At 40.4% G+C, this 25,093-nt stretch overlaps 2 protein-coding genes across 2 annotated transcripts; one reads left to right on the forward strand and one right to left on the reverse strand.

The window, feature by feature from the left end:
• Positions 1-4,713: 4,713 nt before the first annotated feature.
• On the reverse strand, positions 4,714-12,185 carry LOC311014856 (uncharacterized protein). The gene is made up of 3 exons (XM_084011724.1): positions 10,039-12,185; positions 4,976-5,061; positions 4,714-4,848 (listed from the first exon to the last, which is right to left on the reverse strand). Exons 1-2 carry the CDS (start codon positions 11,352-11,354, stop codon positions 5,007-5,009), a joined length of 1,371 nt encoding a protein of 456 aa, XP_083867850.1. The 5' UTR covers positions 11,355-12,185; the 3' UTR covers positions 4,714-4,848; positions 4,976-5,006.
• A 2,178-nt stretch (positions 12,186-14,363) lies between these two features.
• ttc14 (tetratricopeptide repeat domain 14) lies at positions 14,364-23,063 on the forward strand. The gene is made up of 12 exons (XM_084010745.1): positions 14,364-14,881; positions 15,633-15,760; positions 16,342-16,541; positions 16,889-16,973; positions 17,776-17,905; positions 18,121-18,276; positions 18,779-18,850; positions 18,967-19,086; positions 19,390-19,512; positions 19,887-20,004; positions 21,556-21,662; positions 21,792-23,063. The coding sequence occupies exons 1-12, from the start codon at positions 14,748-14,750 to the stop codon at positions 22,801-22,803; spliced, it is 2,385 nt and encodes a 794-aa protein (XP_083866871.1). The 5' UTR covers positions 14,364-14,747; the 3' UTR covers positions 22,804-23,063.
• The last annotated feature ends 2,030 nt before the right edge of the window (positions 23,064-25,093 follow it).

Consider the following 25,093-nt stretch of genomic DNA (forward strand, 5'->3'; position numbering starts at 1 on the left):
TTTAGTGTACTTCCTGATTATGATTTGTCCTTTTAATTGTGCATAATCCTATGTTCTATACTGTAGTGCTTTTATGTATATAGGTTTGGTTGTTGCTTTTTTAATTGAAAGACACTTTGCTTCTGCTCTGTCTTTTGACTACATCATCATTGTATTAATTTGTGTTGCATTAAAATAGCACTGCAGGTTAAGACAGGTCAAACACATTATTTGTGCTTTGTCCAATTGATTAAATTTCGTTATTCTTTTATCATTCAATATAAAGTCGGTTGTTAATACATTCCACCTTTTAAAAACACTGTAATTGGAAATGGGAAATGGGAAGAAAAACGGAGGATCATATTTTACAACCACAATTTTTATTATACAATAATTCAGTATGTTATGATTTTTAGCAGGAAGATTCATTTTTGTATTTCTCAAAACAGATTCAAAACATATAGACCTATTTTAAAAAACAAGATTTGGACCTCCTCTTTCAGCTATCAGGCTCCTCTTATATATCTTATCTTAATTATTGTCCAAGTTGGATGTGCAGAAAAGGGGATGATACTAGCTTTAACATATCTAACTGTTGCAGCTTTGGGTGTATGATGGTAAGTCGGTCTGATTCTAGATGGTTAGAATTGTTAAACTGTGACAATGCCACCTTAGGACGATCAATCCAGTAAGGCACAGTCTACTAATGGGTGAGAGACATGGTTCTACAAAATACACTAGCCATAAAAACATACTGTTTATTCATACCAATAATGTTAAGACCAAACATAAGGGGACACTCAAAAAGGGGCAGGGGGATTATTGAGCTGAGGCCCCCTGGTGAAGACGTAGACCCCAAAGAAGGGTCACCCCGATCACACAAGCATGCACACTCACACACTGTCATGACCTGGCTCAAAGGAAGGACAAAATGTGGACCCCAACACATGATTCTTTAAAGTAAAAATACATTTATTTGTTGTGATGTGTTTGATTTCAATACAGTTATATATTAATTGTAACTCATATGTGGAAGTGATGCAGCTTTCAACTCTTTTTATTCTGAGAGATATTAGTTTGTATGGACAGTGTTACTGTGATTATATACATTTTCTCACCCATACGTTAAATACACAGGAATTCTTTCCACCATATGAATAATTAAGTAACACAGGAGAAACATTGAGGGAATTACTCATATTTAATGCATTAAATGCATAAAAGCAAGAGTTATTAACCAAACACCTTTACAGGATTCTACCAAGAAATCTAAAATGCACATAAAAAAATGATTTAAAACTGAAAGACATTCTGTCAAGATAACTGATGCGTACAATATCATCCACACAAGCTGTGTATTGCTGGCATTATGCATTCACATTGACTAATTGACTTAATTCTGTCCACATGCTTGTATGGGGAAACTCATTGAGATTTTTGGACTGTGGTAGTTGCTGGTGTACTTTATGGTTATGACACTGGGATTATTGGCGATGTCGTCGGTGAGCTCTGAGGTGTTGTAGTTGTGGATGTGATTGTTGTAGGTGTTGTTATGATAGTTGGGGCTTCACTTGTTGTGCTTTCTGGTGTGGTAGGTGGAGGTTTTGTAGTGGTGCCTGGCGGTGGTGTTATTATGCTAGTTGCTAGTGTTGTGGTTATTGGAGGAGTTGTAGTGATCAGTGGTGGCATAGTTGTGGATGTGGCTATGGTTGTAGTAGTGCTTGGTAGTATAGTTGGGAGTGTTGTAGTGGTGTCTGGCGGTGGTGTTGTTATGCTAGTTGCTAGTGTTGTGGTTATTGGAGGGGTTGTAGTGATCAGTGGTGGCATAGTTGTGGATGTGGTTATGGTTGTAGTAGTGCTTGGTTGTATAGTAAGCGGTATAGTAGTGGTGCTTGGCAGTGTTGTTCTTGTGGTGCTAGGCGGTGTGGATGTGGTAATTGGAGGTGTTGTTGTGGATGTGGTAATTGTAGGTGTTGTTGTTGTGGATGTGATAATTGTAGGTGTTGTTGTTGTGGATGTGGTAATTGGAGGTGTTGTTGTTGTGGATGTGGTAATAGTAGGTGTTGTGGATGTGGTAATTGTGGATGTGATAATTGTAGGTGTTGTTGTTGTGGATGTGGTAATTGGAGGTGTTGCTGTGGATGTGGTAATTAGAGGTGTTGTTGTGGATGTGGTAATAGTAGGTGTTGTTGTTGTGGATGTGGTAATTGTAGGTGTTGTTGTTGTGGATGTGGTAATTGTAGGTGTTGTTGTGGATGTGGTAATTGTAGGTGTTGTTGTTGTGGATGTGGTAATTAGAGGTGTTGTTGTTGTGGATGTGGTAATTGGAGGTGTTGTTGTTGTGGATGTGGTAATTGGAGGTGTTGTTGTTGTGGATGTGGTAATAGTAGGTGTTGTTGTGGATGTGGTCATTAGAGGTGTTGTTGTTGTGGATGTGGTAATTGGAGGTGTTGTTGTTGTGGATGTGGTAATTGTAGGTGTTGTTGTGGATGTGGTAATTGTAGGTGTTGTTGTGGATGTGGTAATTAGAGGTGTTGTTGTGGATGTGGTAATGGCAGGTGTTGTGGATGTGGTCATTGGAGTTGTTGTGGATGTGGTAATTGGAGGTGTTGTTGTTGTGGATGTGATAAGTGGAGGTGTTGTGGATGTAATAATTGTAGGTGTTGTTGTGAATGTGGTAATTGGAGGTGTTGTTGTTGTTGTTGTTGTTGTTGTTGTGGATGTGGTAATTAGAGGTGTTGTTGTGGATGGGGTAATTTGAGGTGTTGTGGGTGTGATAATTGGAGGTGTTGTTGATGTGGTAATTGAAGGTGTTGCTGTTGTGGATGTGGTAATTGGAGGTGTTGTTGTGGATGTGGTAATTGTAGGTGTTGTTGTTGTGGATGTGATAATTGTAGGTGTTGTTGTTGTGGATGTGGTAATTGGAGGTGTTGTTGTTGTGGATGTGGTAATAGTAGGTGTTGTGGATGTGGTAATTGTAGATGTTGTTGTTGTGGATGTGATAATTGTAGGTGTTGTTGTTGTGGATGTGGTAATTGGAGGTGTTGTTGTGGATGTGGTAATTAGAGGTGTTGTTGTGGATGTGGTAATAGTAGGTGTTGTTGTTGTGGATGTGGTAATTGTAGGTGTTGTTGTTGTGGATGTGGTAATTGTAGGTGTTGTTGTGGATGTGGTAATTGTAGGTGTTGTTGTTGTGGATGTGGTAATTAGAGGTGTTGTTGTTGTGGATGTGGTAATTGGAGGTGTTGTTGTTGTGGATGTGGTAATAGTAGGTGTTGTTGTGGATGTGGTAATTAGAGGTGTTGTTGTTGTGGATGTGGTAATTGTAGGTGTTGTTGTTGTGGATGTGGTAATTGTAGGTCTTGTTGTGGATGTGGTAATTGTAGGTGTTGTTGTGGATGTGGTAATTAGAGGTGTTGTTGTGGATGTGGTAATGGCAGGTGTTGTGGATGTGGTCATTGGAGTTGTTGTGGATGTGGTAATTGGAGGTGTTGTTTTTGTGGATGTGATAAGTGGAGGTGTTGTGGATGTAATAATTGTAGGTGTTGTTGTGAATGTGGTAATTGGAGGTGTTGTTGTTGTTGTTGTTGTTGTTGTTGTGGATGTGGTAATTAGAGGTGTTGTTGTGGATGGGGTAATTTGAGGTGTTGTGGGTGTGATAATTGGAGGTGTTGTTGATGTGGTAATTGAAGGTGTTGCTGTTGTGGATGTGGTAATTGGAGGTGTTGTTGTGGATGTGGTAATTGTAGGTGTTGTTGTTGTGGATGTGATAATTGTAGGTGTTGTTGTTGTGGATGTGGTAATTGGAGGTGTTGTTGTTGTGGATGTGGTAATAGTAGGTGTTGTGGATGTGGTAATTGTAGATGTTGTTGTTGTGGATGTGATAATTGTAGGTGTTGTTGTTGTGGATGTGGTAATTGGAGGTGTTGTTGTGGATGTGGTAATTAGAGGTGTTGTTGTGGATGTGGTAATAGTAGGTGTTGTTGTTGTGGATGTGGTAATTGTAGGTGTTGTTGTTGTGGATGTGGTAATTGTAGGTGTTGTTGTGGATGTGGTAATTGTAGGTGTTGTTGTTGTGGATGTGGTAATTAGAGGTGTTGTTGTTGTGGATGTGGTAATTGGAGGTGTTGTTGTTGTGGATGTGGTAATAGTAGGTGTTGTTGTGGATGTGGTAATTAGAGGTGTTGTTGTTGTGGATGTGGTAATTGTAGGTGTTGTTGTTGTGGATGTGGTAATTGTAGGTCTTGTTGTGGATGTGGTAATTGTAGGTGTTGTTGTGGATGTGGTAATTAGAGGTGTTGTTGTGGATGTGGTAATGGCAGGTGTTGTGGATGTGGTCATTGGAGTTGTTGTGGATGTGGTAATTGGAGGTGTTGTTGTTGTGGATGTGATAAGTGGAGGTGTTGTGGATGTAATAATTGTAGGTGTTGTTGTGAATGTGGTAATTGGAGGTGTTGTTGTTGTTGTTGTTGTTGTTGTTGTGGATGTGGTAATTAGAGGTGTTGTTGTGGATGGGGTAATTTGAGGTGTTGTGGGTGTGATAATTGGAGGTGTTGTTGATGTGGTAATTGAAGGTGTTGCTGTTGTGGATGTGGTAATTGGAGGTGTTGTTGATGTGGTCATTGAAGGTGTTGCTGTTGTGGATGTGGTAATTGGAGGTGTTGTTGATGTGGTAATTGGAGGTGTTGTTGTTGTGGATGTGGTAATTGCATGTGTTGTTGTTGTGGATGTGGTAATTGTAGGTGTGGTTCCAGATGTGGTAATTGGAGGCGTTGTTGTTGTGGATGTGGTTGTTGGTGCTTTGGACCTTTTGATTCTTTTCACTGTGACTTTGTGGGCTGTTCCATTGGGGAGCCTTTCTCTGAAAAACTGAATGAGGAGAAAACTAAATTAGAAGATCCATCACATTCCCCTGTCCCCACCCCTTATCTTTAGTGCAGGCATTATCATTGATAATGTTAGAGTGTCTTCACAAAAGTGTTTAAGTTTTACGTACCTGGTTAACGAGTTCAATGATGGTCCCATTGCTAATCTCTCCAAAGGAAGTTATCGCCATCTGTAGATGCACCAGTGATAACAAGCCTGTAGGGATGAAAAAAATGTGAAAATAAGTTAAAGACAAATTAGAAAATTTGACTAAGTATCTCAATGTGAAGAATTCCTGGGAAATGTTACATGCCCTTGAACATACAAGTATTGTAGTTGAATTGCTGATTTAAAGTCAATCCCAGGGTATAATCATCGGAAAAAGACACTTGAGGAAAGAAATTGAAATCATTAATCATCTCTTAGCCTTGGGGACCATTAATTGTAATTAGAATTTAGAATTAATTTGGGATATATTTAGTCTTCAGCACAATATCGAGATTCACTTTATGGGCCCTAGTTACGTAGACTAGGCGTAGTCAGCGCGCAGCGCACGTGTGCCACGCCGACGGGGTGTGTCCACCTCGACTTTGCAAGTTTCGTGCACCGCGCAGGCACACCTCCCGTCTCGCCCACCCGCGCAAGTGGGAAAGAGGGAGGAGAAGAAGGCGTGAGTGGGAGACGAGGAGGAGACGAGGCGTGGACTGGAATTAATACAGCCGATTCAGATCTTCACCAATCAAATGAGCTCCTCTCCTCTCCTTTATTGCGTTAGGGGAGGTTCAGTGCAAGTTCCGTCACTTGACAACCCGATGACCAGTGTTGCCAGGTGTACGATAATTATCGTATTTGTACGATAATTTTGCCCTCTGTACGATGTACGATCAATAATCCCAAAAAAGACCAGAAATACGATAATTTCACCATTCCGTGAATGTGTGGTTGTAATTGGTTGTAATCAGCCTGTCGCAACTGTCTGTCGGAGTTTTTTTGTGAATCTGAAGGCATCTGTTTCACTTTTGCTTTTCTATATGTGAGCTACAAGTGACGTGTATGCGTTTGCCTCAGAACAACGGCCATGATTGGCTGAATAGTCCGCTGCGCCCGCCCCATGAGTGAGGGAAAAAAAAAAATTAAGAAGAAGCAGAGCCAGTCTGGAAGAAGAAGCACTGAAAATGAGTGAACATGTTAGACACTATTCAACACTAGAGTGACTACAGCGCATCAATAGACTTGTTATTTTGGTTATGACGGGTGTACGATAATTTCCCTCAAAATACGATAATTTTATGTCTCTGGTACGATAATCCTACATTTCTCACCTGGCAACACTGCCGATGACAGAAGCAGTGCCGCCGCTCCCACCATGCGCATCACGCGCTGTGCGTGCATATCATAATAATAACAATGCCGATATTATAAAAAACAGGAGGGAGAGAGGGAGATGTTTTGGTCCGAGAGGCTGAGTTTCCGTTACGCGTGCCATCCGCCTTTGATCTGACGTCAGATGTGACGGGACAATCTATATAGATATAAATTCATGTGTTGATTCAATTAGTTGCATTAAATAGTGTTTGTTGTGATTATTTATTGCATTTAAATGTGCCTGGAACTGTGGAAACCTGCCTGTGATGTCTTGGTGACGTGTGCGCACTGCGCGCCGGTCAGCCAAACTACCACTCCGCCAGCTGTAATACGCCAAACGTAGACCAGGTTGGAGCTGGCGGGCTTTCGGCGCAGTCTTGGCGAGGCTTTTTGCCACGAAACTTCCGCTGCGCCAAGCTGAATCTGTGACGCCTCCCCCTGCTGCGCCGCCACACCCATCTTGGCGCAGGCGATCCACCAAACTGCCAAACTGACCATGCGCAAGGCTGCGCGGGTCAAAACTTGCATTACGCTGGCTCCGCCACCCTGCACCACCCTGCGCTGCGCCACAAAACTAGGGCCCTATATGTTCATTAGACTAGCCCTAGAAAAGTACATCTTACTAAAGTACATATTTTATAGCATCTTGTAGTAGTAGTGGAAACCAACTACACAAATGCATTTGAAGCCCCTAAAATGATGGATTATCCTTTTGAATGATCAAACTCACTTCTCATGTCTATTTTAAAACAATTAGACGTAATTTTCTTAATCATGGTGAGCTTGATCTGTATAAACCGATATCTGCATATGAATGCAGAATCTTGCAGTAACAGAATCTTGATTCATATTTGATCAACGCTGCCTAATTTGTCCACAAGCGGTGAACCGGACCGACCTCACCCTAACCCTTCCACACAAGTTACATAAACCTCTATGTTTATTCCAATCTCAGTTCAAACCATTGGCTATTGGTTCCGAGATTGGGATGAGTTAACCCCTCACATATAGCTTGCATCTCAGTTGTGGTGGTGGAAGTTTCTATTAGGGTCTTTGAGGCTGCACCTTTCCTGGTTGGGAGTTATGGTTGTGTGTGAAGTTGTAGAAGTTGCAATTGTTGTTATTAGGGCTATACTTGTGGTAGTTGTAGCGGCTGCTAGTGTTGTCGTTGTAGTTTAAAGTCCCAGTCGGCAAGTCCGGCGGATCGAGGGCACTCTGTCAGATTTTGAATGTTTACAACTCTCACGCTCCTCCCCCTCTACCACCGAGCTCCCTCCCCTCGACTTCGTGCCCTTCGTGCCCGTGTACGACGGCGTATTGGGGCCAAGTATAAAAAAAAAAAAATGATGGACCCGGGGGAGCGGGGTAATATTTCGAGAAAGATGTCGCAGATTTATGAGTTTAAAAAGTGGCAAATCTACGAGAAAAAACTTGCAGATTTACGAGTTTAAAAATTGGCAATTTTACGAGAAAAAACTCATAGATTTACGAGTTTAAAAAGTGGCAAATCTACAAGAAAAAACTTGCAGATTTACGAGTTTAAAAAGTGGCAAATTTATTAGAAAAAAGTCAAACCACCCGATCAACAAACACCCATAAGATGACAATTTGGCCCATGTAAAATTAGCCAACAATAACCATCAACAGCCATCAACCTAAGGACCTTAGCAAAGTGTTGTCACACGTTGGGATGGATTAATTAGAAAGATAAAAGCGACATTCATGGAAAGTTAGCTAGCATAAATGCCGGTTGTAAGCATCCGCGTCTGTGGTTGTGTTGAGGTTGCTTGAAAAAAACAAAACACAATTTTTCTGACTTTTTTCTCGTAAATTTGCCACTTTTTAAACTCGTAAATCTGTGAGTTTTTTCTCGTAGATTTGCCACTTTTTAAACTCGTAAATTTGTGAGTTTTTTCTCGGAGATTTGCCACTTTTTAAACTTATAAATCTGTGAGTTTTTTCTCGTAAATTTGCCACTTTAATCTAATAAATCTGCAAAATGTTTCTCGAAATATTACCCTGCTCCCCAGGGTCCGTAATTTTTTTTAATATATATATATATACTTGTCCCTAATACGCCGTCGTAGATGTGACCTGTATTTGTTGAAATGGATTTTAGATCCACCAGTCTGGGTTAAATCAAGGAAAATGGTGGTTTTATGCAATTTCGAAATGGTGAAAGTGAATATGCCATGGGCTGTACGGTGGTGTAGTGGGTAGCACTGTCGCCTCACAGCAAGAAGGTCGTGAGTTCGATTCCCGGGTCGGGCCTGGGTTCCTTCTGTGTGGAGTTTGCATGTTCTCCCTGTGTAAGCGTGGGTTCTCTCTGGGTTGTCCGGCTTACTCCCACAGTCCAAAGACATGCAGGATGGGGATAGGTTAATTGATTACTCTAAAGGTGTGAATGTGAGTGTGAATGGTTGTTTGTGTCTATGTGTTAGCCCTGCGACTGGCGACCTGTCCAGGGTGTACCCTGCCTTCGCCCAATGACAGCTGGGATCGGCTCCAGCCCCCCCACGACCCTGAATACAGAATAGCGGTATACAATGGATGGATGGATGGATGAATATGCCATGACTGTGTGTATTTTTTATGGGACAGAAGTGACAGAGTTGAACTTGACACTGTCACAAGACATGTCTGTGTTCCCACCACATTTGCCCAGGTTCCCACAGAGACAGGCACCTGCTGGTCTGGGTCATGAGGGAATCTCGAAACAGTGAAAGAGTAAAACAGCATAGGAGTGATCATATATGGTGCACATGAGGACCATAAGTCATACAGATGTCAGAGGATGCCCTGACACAGACACCAGATCTGTTATAAGATTATAACGGTACCTGAGCTGCCTAATCAGTGACTGAGGTTATGGCAGTAAGACTTACTGCCACCCACTCTGATTATAACTCGGGGTAAAGAGGTATTGTCTTCTAAGGATGCTTTCACCCATGACACAACAGTTCTCTCTTGTATGCAAAAGAAAAACAAGAATGTCACCTGGCCCTGATCAACAAGTTACACAACAAGCCAACTCAGGAAAGTCAGGACATGGTGTCAAGATGTTTTTCTCAAAAACCAGTGTTGTAAAAGCTAAAGAATGCACTCTTCATGCTCCCTGAAACATTAATCAGGATTAATCATCCATGCATCAATGTCAGATATGCTATTTATACATTCTAAATAGATCTGTAGTTTATAAGGGAATTCTTAGCCCGGGTCAAAATAGATCCAAACTATACTGTGAAGACATGAAATATCAATTATATGTAAGGGTTAATTCAGTTCTATTGGAATCTCGGTTCATGCTAAATAAGACGATAGCGGTACACTATACTTCCTGTTGTTCGTGATTTTTTCATGGCCATTACACCATGCATGAATGAGTGTCTATTATTTTGGCAGAACATCTTGTGTTCAGGAGTTATATTTGACATGTAAGAGTTGTGTATTGGTTACATTAGTGCATTCTGGATGTTCGCTTACCTGTTGTGCTGAGCTGCAAGGTAGTAAATCAAAACCGTGTGACAAGTTTTCTTAGCATAGTATCAGTATATAGAAATGTCAATTGCAATGGCATTTGTAAAATCTGTAATAACAGATATAATGTTCTGCAATAATTTTCAATGAGTAATAATGCCATTGAACCTAAAAGCAACAAAATATAATTAATGACCTTTTCAACACTAACATTTTTGTTTTTTTGTAACTTTTCAAAAGTGACAGGTGGCACCTAATATTGTATGCCAACCAGGATTTGTGTTTATATTTTTTTTATTATTCTTCAATGTCCTTAACAGAGGACTATTCATGCAATAAATGCCATCATACCAGTTGTGGTGTTTTGAACCCCAGTTGTGGTATTTGCAGCTGGAGTTGTGGTGTTTTGAATCCCAGTTGTGGTATTTGCAGCAGGAGTTGTGGTGTTTTGAACCCCAATTGTGGTATTTTGTATCACAGTTGTGGTATTTGCAACTGGAGTTGTGGTGTTTTGAACCCCAGTTGTGGTATTTGCAGCAGGAGCTGTGGTGTTTTGAACCTCGGTTGTGGTGTTTTGAACCCCAGTTGCGGTATTTACAGCAGGAGTTGTGGTATTTGCAGCAGGAGTTGTTGTGGTTTGAACCCCAGTTGTGGTGGTTGCAGCGGGAGTTGTGGTTATCAAAACCCCAGTTATGGTGTTTTGGACCCCAGTTGTGGTCATTGCAGGCAGAGAGATGCCTGGAACCCCAGTTGTGGTTGTTGCAGGCAAAGTGGTGCTTGGAACCCCAGTTATGGTTGTTGGAACCCCAGTTGTGGTTGTTGGAACCCCAGTTGTTGTAGTTGCAGGCAGAGTGATGCTTGGAACTCCAGTTATGGTTGTTGGAACCCCAGTTGTGGTTGTTGGAACCCCAGTTGTGGTAGTTGGAGCCCCAGTTGTGGTTGTTGGAACCACAGTTGTGGTTGTTGTGGTAGTTGCAGGCAGAGTGATGCTTGGAACCCCAGTTGTGGTTGTTGGAACCACAGTTGTGGTTGTTGTAGTAGTTGCAGTCAGAGTGATGCTTGGAACCCCAGTTGTGGTTGTTGGAACCCCAGTTGTGGTAGTTGGAGCCCCAGTTGTGGTAGTTGGAACCCCAGTTGTGGTAGTTGGAACCCCAGTTGTTGTAGTTGCAGGCAGAGTGATGCTTGGAACCCCAGTTGTGGTTGTTGTGGTAGTTGCAGGCAGAGTGATGCTTGGAACCCCAGTTGTGGTTGTTGGAACCCCAGTTGTGGTAGTCGGAACCCCAGTTGTGGTAGTTGCAGGCAAAGTGGTGCTTGGAACCCCAGTTATGGTTGTTGGAACCCCAGTTGTGGTTGTTGGAACCCCAGTTGTGGTTGTTGTGGTAGTTGCAGGCAGAGTGATGCTTGGAACCCCATTTGTGGTTGTTGGAACCCCAGTTGTGGTTGTTGTGGTAGTTGCAGGCAGAGTGATGCTTGGAACCCCATTTGTGGTTGTTGGAACCCCAGTTGTGGTTGTTGGAACCCCACTTGTGGTTGCTGAAGGCAGAGTGATGCTTGGAACCCCAGTTGTGGTTGTTGGAACCCCAGTCGTGGTTGCTGCAGGCAGAGTGATGCTTGGAACTCCAGTTGTTGTTGTTGGAACCCCAGTCGCTGCAGTTGTGGTTTATCATTTTGTATTGTTAATATGAATGAATTTCAGAAAAACAATCATGTCATACACCTCAGTATATACAAATCTCTTGTCATATAATCCAAGGAACTCCAGCAACAAGTATAAATAATGGGATCCAGTATCTCATTTCTGATCGGGATATCAGTTTGTACAACTGTCACCAAACATCTCAACAACTATTTTCCAGATTGGAAAGTCTGTGTGGACATTCTTGTTCTCAAAAGGAATATCCTAGCAATTGAAGTGTCCCTATCAGCCGTGCATGAGTACTGACCAACTGGCTGAACTACACTTCTAAGACTTTTCTATCTTTTAAAGCTGCGGAAGCAGACTGCATTCACTTAAAAAAATAAAGATCCAGTTGTTCTGAATTTAGAATATTATTATCACAGAATTCAGAAAAAAGTTTCCATGGTTACCAGCCCGATTTTAGCTGCTACAGATAAGAGCTGCTGTCTGCTTTCCTCTCCTAGCAGAGAATTAAGGCAGAGGGACTGCTTACTGACCAAGATACTTTAACCGTCATATTTTGTGAAGGTAGATCTTCAGTTAGAGGTTGAATCAAAACAAATTCAGTCAGCGCAAACCACAGCATCAGAGGTCACACGGGCGTCCGAGATTATAATCTTGTTGATACAGACAAAACAGGTTACACTGTTTTTCCCCAAGTGAATGCACCATGCTTCAGTATAAGGAGAGATCAATTGCAGGTCAAAATAAATATAAGACAATTTTACACTTTTGGAGAAAGACGAATATGAAAGACAGACTGAAGCGCTAGTTTTGAATGTTTAATACTACTACTGTTTCCAGTCTAATCTGATAAACTAAGGCATATTAGAAAGTAAAATACAAACAATCAAAGTTTTAAAAGAATGACTTGAATAGTTACCTTGTCCAGAGGATGCTTGTAAATATCCAAAGAAAAATATCCAAGAAAGGATTTTTCTGTCCATGATGAGCTTCAGGTAGAGAAGTATTTTGTAAATGATTGTTGGTCGCGCTTTGTGAATTTCCCCTCCCACAGCTATGGAGGGAGTGTCACAGCTTTGGTGACAGAGGTAACTTTTATATAACTCTTGTTTTTAGAAATTTGAAACAATTTGAAATTGTTTTTCATGGTTAAAATGCCATTGGCCTGGATGCTCGAGGTTAAGCATTGAGGTTGTGAAAAAGGTTTTATTTATGTAATGCCATTCCTCTCTTCATCTGCTCTCTGTGCATTTTGGTCAGTTGAAACTCTATTATTCTACATTATTACTTTATGTTTTACTCTTGTCATGCCATTACATCCACATGCTGTGAATGCAAAGCTCAACTTTCATACAAAACAACCTGTGCTGAAGCCCTTATTTGCACGAGCTAGTTACAGAAAGCAGTAGGCTACCGATGGAATGTACTGGTGGCGTGTTGCTTTGTCCTTCTACATTTCTAGGCTCACTGGAAATTTGAAATCTGATACTTGTGTCTGTGTGTTGGCTAGCAAAGGCTTTTTGTCAGACTAAATGATGGTAACACATTATACGTTTAATATAACCACTGTAAAAGGAGGTACTATGTATATTGTAGCTGATATTTTATTCCATTTGATTTGGAATTTAGGTCAATACTAAACTCTCGATTGAAGTACTGTTTTAATAAACAAGCAAAAAAAAGAACACACAAATTATATTAATGTACACCCCAAATAAAACAAGCTTTCTGATAAAGGCAACTTGCAACGCACCTCTACTATTTTCGTAAGAAATATCTTTATTTATTAGTGTTTATTAATTGTACGGAAGTTGAAGTCAGTAGAAATGAGTGCAAAGATAAACTATTGATAAATCACCTGCCCTCACACTGCTGCCCAGCACATCATGGCAAGGACAATAGTGCTGGCTGAAGAGCCTTCACAAAACTACTTTAGTTTTATGTACCTGTTTAACAAGTTCAATGATGCTTCCATTGCTTCAGTTTGAAATAAAAGTGTGGCGCTAAACATGTGGTTAAAATGTAGTCTATGAAATATCTTTTTCAGGGTGAGCATCACTCTTCACTTATTGCTTTCAGCCAGATAACACTTGACATATAACACATGACATCCAGAAGAGTGGAAGGAAAGGTAATACGTACAAGTACAATCATTCACATAACTTGGTTTGTTGTTTCTCTCATACTTGAGATAGCAGGGGGTGTGGTAGCTGTGGCTGTAGCTGTGAGAACTGGATGAGTCACAGTTGAGGTGTTTTGAGCTGCAGTGATAGTTTGAGCCACCATTGAAAGCTGGAATTGCTCTTAAACTCCACTTAAGCAGTTTTCACAGTGATTCTGCCATTCACCAATGTTTTCTTACAAACACTCAAGAGCATACTCACGCACATTTGAGTGCTGATGCGTGCAAAATAATTGCTTATTGCTATTTCATTGCATCCTGACCCACTACCAGGACTGGACAACAGACTTGCGGTCTGTGAGCAATTAATTGGACGTTTGTAAATAAAGGCTTTAGAATTTTGACTTTTATAGTGATGAATTAATCTAGAGAAAGAAACGTATCCCTTCAACAAACAGGATTCAGTGCAATTTATTTTTTAAGATTGTTAGTAATTTCTTTAAGTGTCTCAGAGTTTTAAACTGATAACTTTGATCAAGCCTTTCCACCTAGTGGTCGGCATCTCTCTTCTGTGTTTGCGGCCTTTTCCGGATACAGCATCCACTGAATGAGTAATAGCAGCACGTGTATCTTATTTTAGTGTTGTTTTAAATCCACTGCTGACGCTACAGAATATAACTGCTCGTTTGATTGACGTTTTCTTCTGTGTGTGTGTATATATGTGTGTACATATATTTATATATATATATATATATATATATATATATATATATATATATATTCTAAACTCCTTTTTAAACATTTTAATAATTTGAATTCGGTTCCCATTTTGGTTCCTATGCGAGACTTGTTTCTCCTGACCGTTTCAGTGTAACACACCCTGCGCATGCTCAGTCATTCATGTGTGGTGGCGATGGTGCGAGGCGCGGATATTGTTGTAGTCGAGTTTTCTGCTGTAGCTAACTTGGTGGAATTGAACTGATAACTGTATTTTGTTTTATTGAAAACGGATATACACAGACACTACCTCGCTATAATTATATTTATATAACTACCGGAATATTGTGAGTGTTCTCGAAGATAATGTATACTTGCTAGCGTTGTAGCGTAACTGAGCGTTTGTTTTGCTAGCTAGCTCAACTACGCAGAGCAACGTTGTACTCCACTTACATCCATTAAACTGTGTTTAATGGGCCCTAATTAATTGAACATTTGCGTCATCGTCTTAACCATAGCCATTGGCGGCTTTATATTTTGACTTGTACGATAATGTGACTGCAATCCTGTAAAAGCAGAATGGACAGAGACTTGTTGAGGCAGTGTCTGACGTATCATGGAGAATCGCTGTTCAACAATCTGAAATGTGAACAAACAGAAAACCCAGACTTCCAGGCTGTGGTGTCTGACCTGTGCAAGGTCACGTGTGAAAGGTATTTCCGCAAGTTAATTTTTGTTCTTGTGTGATTTGTATTCGTGGAGATTCCAGTTTACGTGTAAGCTTTGACGTAATTTTTTCGGGTATTTTAACTTATTTTCTAAACAAACGTGTCTTGCATTGCTCATCTTATCTTTTCTTATCTTATCCCCCCCCCCCCATTTATAGTTCATTTATATTATGATTTTGACATAATGTTGGTCTGTCTAAGGGCTGCAACTAACAACTATTTTAATTTTTGTCTATAAACTGACTGAAAATAGTGAAAAGCACAGAATTAATTTCCTGAAGTCCAAGATAATTTATTTTACTCAATTTCCTTTTGTTTTGTCTGACCAGCAGTTTAGAGCCCGGCAATATCTAATTCAGTATAACAAAAAATCATTAAACATCAAATGTGAGAAGCTGGAATTAATTTATTTGGCAGCTTTGCTTGGAAAAAGACTGAATCGGTTAATTTATTATCAAAATAATTGTAATTTTCTTTTGATTGGCTAATCTTCAGCTCTAGTCCCTTTTTAAGGATATTTGTATGAGATACACTGTTGGCGATATGGATCCAATACTGACTCAAATAGCTGAATCGGGTATTGGCGACAACAGGCTGATCTGATAAACTATTAGAATATTGTGAATTTGATGCCTGATTTAAGGTATGTGACCAAAGAGTTGTCTCTCAACACTTTGTGTGACTAAACTATTATTTGCTGAAGAGCCTCTGCTGAACCTGCATGTTTTGTGTGCAGCACGAGTGATGGGCAGGACAGCCCCCTTGTGGAGCAGTTCATTGCCAGGAAGGCTGACATCCTGTTCTGTCCAGCATGGAAAACCGCCACTCATCGAGAAGAGGAAGACGAGGAGGAGGACGCTGCAGGTGTGTGTTGGTCTGACCATATCTTTCAGGCTCCATTTACCATTAGTTGTCAAACCGGTTTGTTTGGTATCTCTGTCCTCACTAAAACACAACAACGCACATTAGCAGCTGAATTCATTAAAATAGCAGCTTGTGGCTCATACAATTTTAACCAGACAGTCATTAATAATCAACTTCTTAGCTGTGGATCAAAATCCCTAATATTTATGGTTGCAAAGTCTGACAAATGAAAAACAGGTCTAACATTATTAAATGTAGCAACCCCAGAGACGGCTATATGCTACTAGAAGTTGTCTGCCACATAGCCCTGATTTGTGACTAGGAAGGCTTATGTCACTGATTAGCGGAAGCTGAGATTTCCCCTTACACACTAATGCTGAACAGGAGCTGTAAGATTTATCTGCTCTGAATTGAGTTTTGGAAAAGCTACATTTTTGGGTGAGAACAAAAATGCAAGCTTAGTGTAGATGGAGGGCTAAATCTATTTGAAGTGACTTAATGCAGATATGCTCCCAGTCTAATATAGACAAATGTATCTTTCTATGCAACGTGTTTAATTCGGTTTTCTTCTGCTTTGACAGAACCATATGCCATCATGCCACCCCTGGAGTTGTTCATGGAGGTGTCTTATGAGGAAAGAAGAGCCATGCTGTACAGGGACTTGGAAAAAGGAGATATTGTGGTGGGAAGGATCAACAACATTAGAGAATACGGCTTCTTTCTCACTCTGCTTTGCACGTCAGGAGGACTGAAGAGAGACATCGAAGACCTAGAGTTGTCGGTATGTCAACAAGCGAAATCAGTTGAATGCACTTGAGACATGTCATAAACCTTGTAACAGATATAAGCAAATCAGTCAACCATTGTAGATGCAGAAGACTTTGGGTTGTCAGGTGGCAATACCGTTACCAATGTGGTTCTGTGAATTCCTGAATGACTTACACCAGGAGTGAAACCGTTTCTCTAAATGCACCATACGGGTCGATGTCTTAAGGTCAGATGCTTGACATGAATGCAACTAGACTTACTTTAGTAACTTCTGGTCCAACCATACACCTGACAGAATCACAGAAAACATCTGATGGCGTATCTAAACTAGCCATTTTTCCCTTTCTTTTCTGCCTTCAGGCTCTGTGTCACATCAGAGAAATTCCCTCCACTGGCAGCCATGATGATCCTCTGTCTTACTACCAGGTCGGGGACTTCATCAGAGGTTCGTGTCGTAATTGCTTATTTTTTTGTGTGTGTGGGGGGGGGACACATTCAGTATTAATATTCCTTGAATAAACTGTTTGATAGACATTTACATTTCATGATGTAATGCTTCCCCAAAAAACTCAGTGGTCTCAATCGACTCAAATTCTAGATAAAAGCTGAGACAGTCCCCACTTACCTGAAGCTGTATGTCACAGGGTCATTGTTTGAGTCGATTTAATATTTAGAGTGAGAATTTTGGGAAACATTACATCAGGGAAATGTACATTTCTATCATTCAGTTGTTCACATCATTGTCAACATCAAAAAGTTGTGCCAAATTGGAGGGCTCAATTTCTGTCATGAGCGATTCAACAAATACATGTTTCAATTGTAATGTTCTAATAATTGTACAAGTTGTTCTTGCGGAGATTTCACAATATTTTTTTTACTTTACTATAAGCAAACAATGTATTGTATCTGCCTATACAAAAAAATATGACTTCACTCATAAGCACTTAGTTAACTTATAATCACATTGTTATGCATTATAGCATTATAAAAAGATTAGAATGTTTTATGATTTGTCAGGATGCAGCAACTATGAAGTATTATAATACTTGACCTTATAAGTCATAATTAAATGCTTTATAATATCTTTTGAACATGATTATAGTTTTAAATGAAGATGAATATTACTATACAGTTTAAATGAGCAGCCTATAACACATTATAACTTCATAAGGCGTTATAGAAATTGTGACCGTTTTTGTTGCTCCACAGAAATGTTTGACAAAATCCTGAAATTTCTCGTTTTGTAGCTGCGGTGAAAGATATTGACCGATATCAGGAGAAAATCACAGTTTCCCTCTACCAGACCTCCCTTTCTGCCAACTTGGAGCGCTTTAAACTGGGTGTCTTTCCTCGGGAGGAGCTGCCTATACACTACAGGTAAATACACAACATGGCATGACAAAATACTGCAAAATACATAATAATGTATGTAATAATAACACTCACTCTAAAAAAATATGTAAAATACATTTAAATATGCTTGAAATGAAATGACACTGGCTGCTGTTCTCTTCCATAAGTGATGCTAAAGTGTTTGTTTCGATCCCAGGACTTTGACTCCTCTCCTCTTGCTTCCTTTCTCCTTTTCTTAGTCGTAGCGTTCGTGCAGCCACTGACTCCAATGAGACGTATGAGTGTATACTGAAGAGCTGCCATGGTTATCACAACCCCTCTGTAGTGGATTACCTGCTGGAGAAGGTGGGAATTAGTGACACCCACCCACCGTCAATGATGAGAGGACTACAAAGGTAATTTTGTTGGAGTAATCAGGATTGTTACCCAGTTTTAGACTGAGGTAAGAGAGTGGGAGTTATCAAATCAGGGATCGTTCTCTCTCACCATGGAGGCATTATACCAGCTGCCACCTTATTTGGGCTTTTGTAGTAATATGAGTTCTGATAGATAATTCCTCATTTCAAATTCAGGAATCAGTGGCTCCTCGGCCATTGTGGTGCTTTCAAAGTGACAGGAAAAAACGGAAACATGTTTTCTGACAAAAGTTCAGCTGAAAACATCGTGTCACTTGCAGACATTTAGGGGCGGGGGCCGTGGACATAATGCACAAAAAATAGATTTGAATACTTCAAATATAAATATGTATTTTGAGAACAAATGTTCAGTCATTTTTGACGGCCTGTGTTGATGTCTTTGTGCCATAATGATCAATTGAAAAACAAATCAAACTCTATCATGAAAAAATTTTTTGAGGGTCAATGGAGGTCAACTTACCTGTGCCTCTTTTCTCCACAGTAAACTCTTTCAAGAGGAGGATTTTGCTTCTGTCATCAGGAAGAAACAGTCTGCATCGTGGGCTTTGAAGTGGTAAAGTATTTAATTGATCTGTCACAGTCATCGCAGTACAAAGTGAAGTCTTCCTTCCTTTGACTCCTTCTGACTTGATAAACCCATTTTCCATGTTCCTTGTCGTGTTCTTTCAGTGTCCGTGCAGGTGTGGACCACTTTAAACATGGTCGTCATGTGGAAGCCATGAATGAATACAACAAAGCCTTGGATATCGACACTAATAATGTAGAAGCACTGGTGGCTCGTGGAGCTCTGTGAGTTGATTGTTATTTTATGTCTTTTTGTCTACTTTGGATGGTATACTGTATAACTAGTGTCAGGATTTCCAGCAACTCAGTTTTTCATGGGGCCCGCATGTTTATTCTTTAATGCATTATATATAAAAAAGCTGCATATATTAAATAACATGTAATGGGTAGTACTGACAATGAATGCCTCAGACAAAGATTATACATCAATACATTTGGAAGAAAATATAAATAACAATATTTCAGATACCATACCTGTCCTTGTATGTTTTTGTTCTTACTGTGTGTTTCCATCGTTTATATTCACAGGTATGCTAACAAAGGCAGCATCATGAAGGCTATAAGTGATTTTGAATTGGCCCTGGCCAGCTGTCCAGATCACCGCAACGCCAAGAAGTACCTCTGCCAGACACTGGTGGAGAGAGGAAAACAGTAAGCATTGCTACCTTCACTTTGGTATAAATGGTGTAGTAAAAACTATTGTCTCTAAACAGTTTCCAGCAATTTTGTTTATTTCTAAATTCTGACTACACACTATTTCCACTGAAGTATTTTTTAATTTATACAAGTGTATTAATTAGTCATAATTTTGGAGACAGCAGAATCCTTAATGGGTTTGAACATTTCTGAGTTCAGTCAACATTGAATAACAAAAATGCTGTCTAGGAACAGTGAGTGAGCATGAACGGGTCTGGTTACTGTAATAAATAGGAGTGGTAGCAGGTATATTGTAATTCATTCATTGTACAGAAACAGAATATCAGTGGCCTTATTTGCTTTTATTTGGTGTGTGTGTGTCGCTCTAGGCTCGAAGAACAGGAGAAACTAGTAACAGCAGAGGGATTGTACAGGAGAGCTCTGTCTCTAGATGACTCAAACCCTGAGGCTCAGGAGGCCCTGCACAAGATCACAGACACTATACAGGTGAGTGGGCCACCACACACACACACACACACACACACACACACACACAGGGTTGGGGAAATGTTGGCAGATATGCACTGTGTACTAAACGCTTAACTATTAAAGAATAGAATAAGAATATATTAACGGATCACAGGACTACTTGTATGTGTGAAGGGAGTGGCAAACCACAGAGATGTTTTACCATCTCTGCTGTTCCCCTCAGCTCTCCAAAGTGTTTTAGCATCTTTGAGCTTACTGTTTTGAGATTTCTGACCCGTAGCTTTCCGTTTTCATTCAGTCTCACTGCTCTCATCAGTGTCGTTTTCAGCTGCAGCAGGCAGCTTCAAAGGGCCAAATGTACACTTTCTCCCCAGCTCTAAATTACACACAAAATTCCTGCAATATGCAGACTCACAACTTCAGTGCTTTGATTTTAAGATCATATTATAAAATGTAATTAACATAAATGATTGCCTATTGTGCCTTTTGAATCTGAGCAAACCTGTCAATCAAAAGAAACATTGCTGTGGTGGATGCCAACTTCCCCAGGAGATACTTTGACAGTTTTCTAAGATTAGAAAGCAAGTTTATTTTAGAGATCTCCTGTCAAACTAAATCCCTGTTGGCTGCTCTACACTCTCTGATCATTAACCAATCATAGGAGTAAAGTATGTGTCAAGCAGGAGGGATTGAAACTTCAGTGTGTCTGCTAATGTTTCACTAGCTTAAGGTTAGATGACGATTAATAGTTATTAATTAATCCAAACATGAAACATTCCTTGTGTGTTCAAATACAGAATCGCACAGATATTAACTGTGCTGTCCATTGTGCTGAATCCTGTCTGAGTGCATTTACAAGGACATTCAAGTTCCATGTGTTCTTAAAATGGACGAGTATCAAGTACAGATGCTCTACCTAACCAAATGTTTCCACTCAGAACAACATCCTCTTTCACTGTGAATGTTGTGGATAAACCATCCCATGTTTCTGCCACTGTTGTTTTGTAATACTGAAGAAGTGTTTTGGTGTGTGTTTGTGTGTCTGCGACCCTGGGACTCTGCCCTTTGCCCCTTCGACTGCCATGGCCGTGTTACCTTGCGGGGGGTGAAAATAAATAAACCGTACAATGACAACGACTCCTCCACTGGACACGTCTGTGTGTGTGTGCGCCATGTCCCTGGTCCGAATACGGTAATGTTGAAACCTTCTCTGTCTCAATGGGGAACAAATGCTGTTTGTTTTCTCTGCACATCTCTGCCTGTACGTCTGTCTGTCCATCTGCTTCTCTGCCAACTGCCATTCTCTTGGACTTTCTCTGTGGTAAATATGTGACTGTATATTTATCCATCATTCTGTCCTCTGTTGTGTGATCATAACATTCTTCTGTCCTTCTCAAACCTTTTAACTTCCAACTTCCTCCTGATAAATTTAACTCCAACATGAATGACTGAATGGCCAATCGATGTCGGGGCATCTCTTGCATGTCTTGGGTCATGGCGTGTTTGATTATGTTGCTGTGGACTTTTGCCTGCCATTGTCATGTCTTGCCTTGCCCGGCGGCCATAAAGAAATCGATTCGCCTGCGAGAAGAAGCACTGGCTAAGGAGCAAGAGAAGGCTACGAGCAGCCAGATCAGTGCTGAGAAATTGCGTAAGATTTTAAAAGAGGAGAAGAGGTGAGTTGAAATTTTTTTCTTAAAAAAGCGTGGCAGGTAAATATACTGCAAATGAAATCAGTAATATCAGAACTTCACAGCATCAGCGGTTTTATGCGAGTAGTTCAGTGAATGTCTTTTTTTTTACAGGATGAAGAAAAAACGGAAGCGATCAGCCTCTTCCTCTTCATCATCCACCACTTCCTCCAGGAACTCTTCTCCTTCGTCGTCGTCTTCCTCCTCTCGCAGGAGATCCAAAAAGAAGAAAAAGAAGCGGAGGAGGTCTGAGCGGGGAAGTAAGCGCCGCCGCAGGATCTCTTCACGGGACAGCAGGAGGAGTGAAGAGGGTAAGAGCATGAAAGACCGGAAGTTGAAAGAGGAGGACGAGGTGGAGTGGTATCCCGCTCCTCCCAACACATCTGCCACCTTCCTCAACCAGAAGGGAGGCCTTGGGTTTGGAGAGAGGGATGAGGAAGAGGAGGGCACGGGGAAGGATGCTGAAGAAAGACGGATCTGTCAACTGTATTCTTTGTCTGCAGCTTCAGAGGACGAAGATTGTGACTCCTCACGCAGAAAAAGTAAGGGAAAGGACAGAGAGGAGAGCAGGAGAAGTAGAAACGGTCTGAGCAGAAGCCCAGAAAGAGAGGAGAAGGGGAACAGGAGTAGTGAAAGGAGGGAGAGGAGCAGAGAGGATTTGAGGAAAGACAGGAGAGACAGTGACGAGAAGAGGAGAAGTAGCTTAGACGAGAACAGAAAGCGGAAAGTATCTTGTTCATCTGCTGAGTCAGAGTATTCACGTAAATCAGATTTCAAATCTGAATACTTGGGGAACTCTGGTTGTGCATCGAAACCCATAGAGAGTAAGATGAAACCTGACTTCTCCAGGAGGAACTCCCACGATGGTGGTAGGTATGACATCAGAGGGCGGGAGGTAGAAGAGGCAAAGAGAGTGGGAAGTAGAAAGTGGGGAGAAGACGTCGACAGCAGCAGGTCAAATGCTGGAAATGGTAAAAGATCCGAAGGTGCTGGAAATCATAACAAACAAAGTAGTTTGACCTCGGTGACAGAAGCAAGGCCTAAAAAAGACGTCCCTACTAACCTGTTGGATATCTTTAGTCAGATTGCACAGTTTGAAAAGGAGAAAGGAGCAGGGCCAAAATAATTACTCAAAACCTTAAGTCCAAAAATGTGCCCTATACTAGTGAAACAAGACTGTGAAATGGATGTTTGTACCACAAATGAATTAGTGCTGGACTGTGCATCAAGGCCAAATGTGTTGCTGATTGAATGTTCCCAGTTGTACCTTAAGTGTTAGAGAAAAGGGTCGTTTTTCTTTGAAATGTCTTAGTCCTTTTGGTAGATTTAAGGCCTGTGAGTAACTAGTGGTCAAAATGTATTCAAATGTTCCTCTAAATTGTTGGACAATATCATTTTAACCAAGTTAATACTTCCCCAAATAAGTTTGTGTTATTATTAGTGTATTTTGAGGAGAACATTTTCCACTTATTGAGAAATACCTTGTACAAATATGACGGCATCAATGACAGCAGATATGACTTCTTTATTTCATTATTTCTTCATCTGTCTTCCATCTATTACTTTACTCAGCATGTCGGATGCCGCACCGGTTGCAACAGGCTTTAATATCTCTTGTGTTTTGCGTTGATCATGATAAATTGACACTCCTATCTGTTAAGGAAGATACTGCCTTATGTTTACTGCCTTGTGCCATTTTGTGCATTCTCTCTGTGGCTCGTTGAATCCCAATCAACCTGTTAGCACTGCAGTACTTTTTCAAGCTTTACTCAATGCAGATGTTCTAGTTGTATCAACACATTTCCTCCTGTAGTAAAACAAACCCAGTTGAATCAATAAAGCATATAAAGTGTAAAAATGATGCTGTGTCATTCCTTGCTGGTGCAAAACAGAAGCAGTGGATGAGACTGCGGACAGAGCTGATTTAAAATAGTGCTTTTCTACATAAATTTTCATATTAACACCTATGCTCTTCTTGTATACTATTGAATATCTTTCCATACATTTCTTGAAATCTTATTGTCACTGCACATTTAATTCAAATATTTGTTTAGTTTTATCTTCTCGTGCTGTGTTTATTGTATTGTTTTTAAACCGCTAATACCAGATCTTGACTGAATTAAGGTAACTCTGGTGCTACGTGCGATACAGGAGGCTGCAGTGAAATTGGATTTGAAATTTAAAGTGTGTTGTGCAGCAACCTCACAAGACCTTAAGATCAAAATAAATGTAAAGAGGCCAGATCTATGATGATCTACAGCATCCAAGGTCAGATGGACATTGCACTATTAAAAGTATGTTTTAAAACCACAGAGTTATAATTCCACGATGATGTGAATGGAAAGGTGCAGAAGCCCTCCGGTTAAACTTAAAGGAAGCTGTGGGTTTCAACTGACTTGCACACCTGCCAGAGAAAGAAATACCATTTTATATTGCTGCCTCTTCTGACTCAGTAATATGTGTGGAAGAGGTTTCATGATCCTGAACATGCATGGAAGCTCCAGTCTACCAGGCCTTTTTGAAGTCCTAGAAAGAGCGAGCACTTTCCCTCCTCGCCAAACCTCACGTTTACTGACAAAAGAATGCAAAAGTAAAGGTGGAAACGCAACATTGCATGTTGTTGGAAATATTACACTCTTATAAACTCTTGCAACACTATATGAAGTATTTACTTGGGAGGGAGTAGTTCTGACTGGCTGTTCTGACTAAATATAGATTTTCAGCAGCACAAGGGCAGAAATAAGTACAGATACACAGTAAAAACTAAATTAATTAGAATTATAGGAAATCCGAAATATAGAAGGGCATTTAGTCTTAAAATCACATTGCAAGTGGTAAGCAAACACGATCAGGGTTGTACTTGAACTGTAATTGCAGTACTGTCTCAAGCAAAGTAACAGTGGTGTGATTAGTGGCAGAAGAGTAATGTGATACCATCATGTATCACATTGTACAGCAGAATAGGATATAATAGTCTTTGACGTGAAGTATAATATAAGTTGAAATGTTTTGATGTAGTATAAACATTTACTGTACAGTACAGCAATAAAGGATATGGAAAATAATCAAGTATAGTATAGCATGATATGAGATATAATCAATATTAAAGTACAACTGCTAATAATGACACCAACAGAGACTTGGAGGAACACAACCTGCGTGTTGGTGTGATTTGTGATGGCTGGTCAGAGTGAAGGAGTGGTGGCAGTGGGCCCAAACCAGCACCTGAAGCCCTCTGTTTGAGATGATCCAGTGGCTAAATGTGAGCTCCTGATGGAGTTTTGTTGCTGGTTGTATTATTCCCATTCTGTATCCAAATCACTGTTATTTTTGTTCAAATTGAGACAACATTGCCCCTAAGATGTGATGGCCTGAACACATCTGCTTGTCTTTTATCCTCCGACTAAGCAAATTAA

This window comes from Eutrigla gurnardus (genome assembly GCF_963514095.1).
Source record: "Eutrigla gurnardus genome assembly, chromosome: 6".
NCBI classification, from domain to species: Eukaryota; Metazoa; Chordata; class Actinopteri; order Perciformes; family Triglidae; genus Eutrigla; species Eutrigla gurnardus.

Coding starts and splice junctions, on each gene's coding strand:
- LOC311014856 (XM_084011724.1), bottom strand. CDS start 11,354: ATGATAAACCACAACTGCAGCGACTGGGGTTCCAACAACAACAACTGG. Junction 5,062..10,038: donor GGTTCAAAACACCACAACTG/GTATGATGGCAT, acceptor TCATCCCTACAG/GCTTGTTATCACTGGTGCAT.
- ttc14 (XM_084010745.1), top strand. CDS start 14,748: ATGGACAGAGACTTGTTGAGGCAGTGTCTGACGTATCATGGAGAATCG. Junction 14,882..15,632: donor TGCAAGGTCACGTGTGAAAG/GTATTTCCGCAA, acceptor TTTTGTGTGCAG/CACGAGTGATGGGCAGGACA. Junction 16,974..17,775: donor GGTCGGGGACTTCATCAGAG/GTTCGTGTCGTA, acceptor CTCGTTTTGTAG/CTGCGGTGAAAGATATTGAC.